Source organism: Cebus imitator, unplaced genomic scaffold (genome assembly GCF_001604975.1).
Source record: "Cebus imitator isolate Cc_AM_T3 unplaced genomic scaffold, Cebus_imitator-1.0 Scaffold260, whole genome shotgun sequence".
NCBI classification, from domain to species: Eukaryota; Metazoa; Chordata; class Mammalia; order Primates; family Cebidae; genus Cebus; species Cebus imitator.
Genome location: NW_016107575.1, coordinates 1769402 through 1773712, shown reverse-complemented (window position 1 = coordinate 1773712; position 4311 = coordinate 1769402). Strand labels below are relative to the sequence as shown.

Here is a 4311-nt window from a genome sequence, read left to right as displayed (position 1 = left end):
AGGAATAGGAGGTTTCAGTGAGCCCACATCACGCCATTGTACTCTAGCCTAGGCAGCAGAGCGAGACTCCATCTCAAAAAAAAAAAAAAAAAAAATTATTGAGATTTGATTTTTTCTTTTTTTGGTTTGAAAATTAGCTTAAAACTGAGTTTTCAGAAAGATCTTCAGAAATGATTTCTCACTTGAAATTATCATTATAATAAACATATAGGGATAACAAACAATTATAACAGACATTATAACAAGCCACAATGGGATAACGACTTACCTTATGGGGTCTTCCAGAGCTACCATATGTGGAAACATCTGACACATGATAACCTCTCAAAAAACATGTGGGTTCTTTTCTTCCCTGAGGTTGTCAACACCCATAATTCCCTTGTGTTTCTTTCCAAAAAGCCTGGAGGCAAAGGCAAGCGCCTTCCTGAAGTTTACTGCATCGTCAGCCGCCTGGGATGCTTCAGCCTCTTTTCAAAGGTGAGAACTTGGACCTCAGAGAAAGAGGAATGGTCAGAACCGGGGGGCTCTAGAGAGGTCCAGGGGATACCCCCATCTCCTGGGCCTTCCATCATCTCATTCTCTACCTCTACTTCCCTTCCCATTTCTTCACTTTTCTGCTTATCACTCCGCTATTCTCTCACCGTTGGTTCAGGAAATGAGAGTTGATAGGCCAGACACGATAGCTCGCGCCTGCAACCCCAGCACTTTGGGAGTCTGAGGCGGGTGGATATCTTGAGGTCAGGAGTTCGAGATGAGCCTGGTTAACATGGTGAAACTCCGTCTCTACTAAAAATTAAAAAAAAAAAAACTATCCAGGCGTAGTGGCATGCGCCTATAGTCCCAGCTACTTGGGAGGCTAAGGCAGGAGAATCACTTGAACCCGGGAGGCAGAGGTTGCAGTGAGCCAAGTTTGTGCCATTGCACTCTACCTTGGTGACAGAGACTCTGCCGTCTCAAAAAAAAAAAAAAAAGAGTTGATGAAGGGCCAGAAAGTGTGTGTGGTACGGAGAGGGCAAGATAATTGAAGTTGAGGAATGGAGGGGTGCAATCTCAGCTCACTGCAACCTGCACCTCCCAGGTGCAAGCAATTCTCCTGCCTCAGCCTCCCGAGTAGCTGGGACTACAGATGTGTGTCATCACGCCTAGGTAATTTTTTGTATTTTTAGTAGAGACGGGGTTTCACTGTGTTAGCCAGGATGGTCTCGATCTCCTGACCTCGTGATCCACCTGCCTTGGCCTCCCAAAGTGCTGGGATTATAGGTGTGAGCCACCGTACCAGCCCTTGTTTTTTATTTTTCAGTTAGAGACAGGATCTCACTAGTTTTCCCAGGCTGGAGTGCAGTGATGTGATCACAGCTCACCACGGCCTCAAACTCTTGGGGCTCAAGTGAACCACCAGCCTCAGCCTCCTGACCAGGCATTAATTCTTTCAAACAGACTTGCAGAGAAGTACAAGTTCTAACATGGAAAGGGAACACACTATATCTGTATAATTCAGGCTTCCTCTGAGTTCAGGTGGAGGGCGGGCAGGAGGAAGACTTTTGCTTAGAAATGCTTTTAGGGAGTACCGCTTTAACATCCGTGGACCTCAGGTGCAGGAACTCCAGTTCCCCAAAAGAAAGCTCGGACGGTTCTATACTCAAGAAAGATTGAAAACAGGCTGGGCGTGTTGACTCACGCCTATAATCCCAGCACTTTGGGAACCTGAGGCAGATGGATCACCTGAGGTCAGGATTTCAGGTGAGGTCAGGATTTCAAAACTAGCCTGATCAACATGGTGAAACCCTGTCTCTACTAAAAATACAAAAATTAGCCAGGTGCAGTGGCACATACCTGTAGTCCCAACTACTTGGGAGGCTGAGGCAGGAGAATCACTTGAACCTGGGAGGTGGAGGTTGCAGTGAGCCAAGACCACGCCACTACACTCCAGCCTGGGCAACAGAGTGGGGCTCTGTCTCAAGAAATAAAAAATAAAAGAAGGCCAGGTGCAGTAGCTCACACCTGTAATCCTAGTACTTTGGGAGGCCAAGGCAGGTGGATCACTTGAGCCCACGAGTTCAAGACCAGACTAGGCAACATGATGAAACCCTGTCTCTACAAAAAACACAAAAAAATTAGCCAGGCTTGGTAGAGTGCACCTGTATTTCCGGCTGCTTGGGAGACAGAGCTGGGAGGATTGCTTGAGCCTAGGAGCCTGAAGCTGCAGTGAGCCATGTTCGCACAACTGCACTCCAGCCTTGGCAACAGAGTGATACCCTGTCTAAGAAAGAAAAAAAAAAAGAAGGAAGGGAGGGAGAGAGGAAAGGAGGGAGGGAGTGAAGGAAAGAAACAAAAGGAGACAGGGAGGGAGGAAGGAAAGGGAGGGAGGGAGGAAGGCAGAGGAGGAGGGAAAGGAAAGAAGGGAAAAGGAAAGAAAGGAAAAAGAGAAAAAGAAAGAAAGAAAATGAATGCTATCAGTGTAATCGGAGCCATGGTCTGCCCTCCCCTCCAGCAGAAGTGGTCATCATTTTGTGCTGGGGGTTGGCCGCTGGCGAGGTCTAGCAGGCTAGGCATTGCTGCTCAGGCCAGTCTTTCATGTGCTTTGTTTGAATCTGAAATAGGGTTATAGGTCGTAGCCTCTGTTGTTGTCAGAATGCTTATGAATACTAGAAGTAAAACAGCTCATGGGAGTTCGGCCAGCTTCCAAGTGGAGACTTTGAAGTTCACATAAGCTTCATTGCTATGTCATGGACAGGACGTGGAGCAAGAAAATGTGCTATCATCCTTCTGTGATGCACAGTCCTTTGTCGTCATGTCTGTTTTCTGACCAGGGATATTTTAGGAGTGCAGTGGGATGACTTGCCGAAGACCACACAGCAGATATTCAGGACAGAACCAGAACCAGAGCTTTGGCTAACTGAGCCCAGGACCTCCAGCTGTTTCTAGGTGTGAGGCAAGGGTAGCCACAATGGCATATTGTCCTCTAGAACAGAAAGGAGTCATGGAGAAGAGCAGTGCTCAGAATTTCTGAAGAAAGGAATACCAGTTACATACTGCTATAGCAATGCTGTCTAATGAACCACAGAGGCTTCCAGATTCAACCGTCTGTTCTCCCAGCTGTGAGGTCAGCTGGGGTTTGGGCTCAGCACGTATTGTGAAGAGACTGGGTTGGCCGATCTACCTGCCCTAGAGGCTGCAAGTCTGGCACAGGCCTGGTCCACATGTGTCCCGTGCTCCTTAGACAGTGGGATGGCTCACATGTGCTCTTCTCGTGGCAATGGCAGAGGCACGAGAGGGCACGCAAAACACGAAGGCAGGCCTCCTAAGGCCTGGACGGAGAACCCCATGTTGACACTTCTACACTGCCCAGTGTCCCACAAGCTTTTATTATTTTTTGTTGTTGTTGTTGCCCAGGCTGCAATGCAGGGGCATGATCATAGCTCACTGCAGCCTCGAATTCCTGGCCCAAGCAATTCTCCTGCCTCAGCCTCCCAAGTAGCTGGGATTACAATTGTGTAACACCTTACCCAGCTTCATAAATGGCATTTTAATTTAGACTCTGTTTTACAATTAGATTGTGGAGAGTTTAGATTTTTTAGTTGTTTAGTAGTAGCTTTATTGAGATATAATTCACATACCATACAATTCACTCATTTAAAGTTCACAGTTTGCTGAGCACAGTGGCAAGTGCCTGTAGTCTCAGCTACTCAGGAGGCTGATATAGGAGGACACTTGAGCCCAGAAGTTGAAGGCAAGTCTGGGCAACCTAGCAGGACCCCCATGTCTAAAAGAATGAAAATAAAAAGTATACATAGTGCAATGGCTATTAGTGTATTCACAGAGTTATACAACCATCATTACAATTTTACTTTTTTTTTTTTTTTTTTGAGACAGAGTCTTGCTCTGTTGCCCAGGCTAGAGTGGAGTGGCGCGATCTCGGCTCACTGCAACCTCCGCCTCCCAGGTTCAGGCGATTCTTCTGCCTCAGCCTCCCGAGTAGCTGGGATTACAGGCGTGTACCACCACACCTGGCTAATTTTTGTATTTTTAAGGAGATGGGGTTTCACCATGTTGGTCAGGATGGTCTCGAACTCCTGACCTCATGATCCACCTGCCTCAGCCTCCTAAAGTGCTGGGATTACTTTGGGAGGCTGAGGCGGGTGGATCATGACGTCGCTGCACCCGGCCAATCACTACAATTTTAGAACATTTTCATCACCCCAACAAAAAATCCTATACCTACTAGCAGTCACTCCTCAACTCTAAGCAACCTCCAGTCCACTTTCTGTTTCTCTGGATTTTTCTATTTTGGACATTTCATCTAAATGGAAT

The 4311-nt window shown here is 47.1% G+C and overlaps 1 protein-coding gene across 1 annotated transcript in view; it reads left to right on the top strand.

Annotated features, from left to right (window-relative positions):
• Positions 1-4311, top strand: part of DENND2A (DENN domain containing 2A) — a 116135-nt gene that overhangs the window by 78959 nt on the left and 32865 nt on the right. The window contains 1 exon segment of the mRNA XM_037728272.1: positions 400-477. Within this exon segment, the coding sequence (XP_037584200.1) occupies positions 400-477 (78 nt within the window).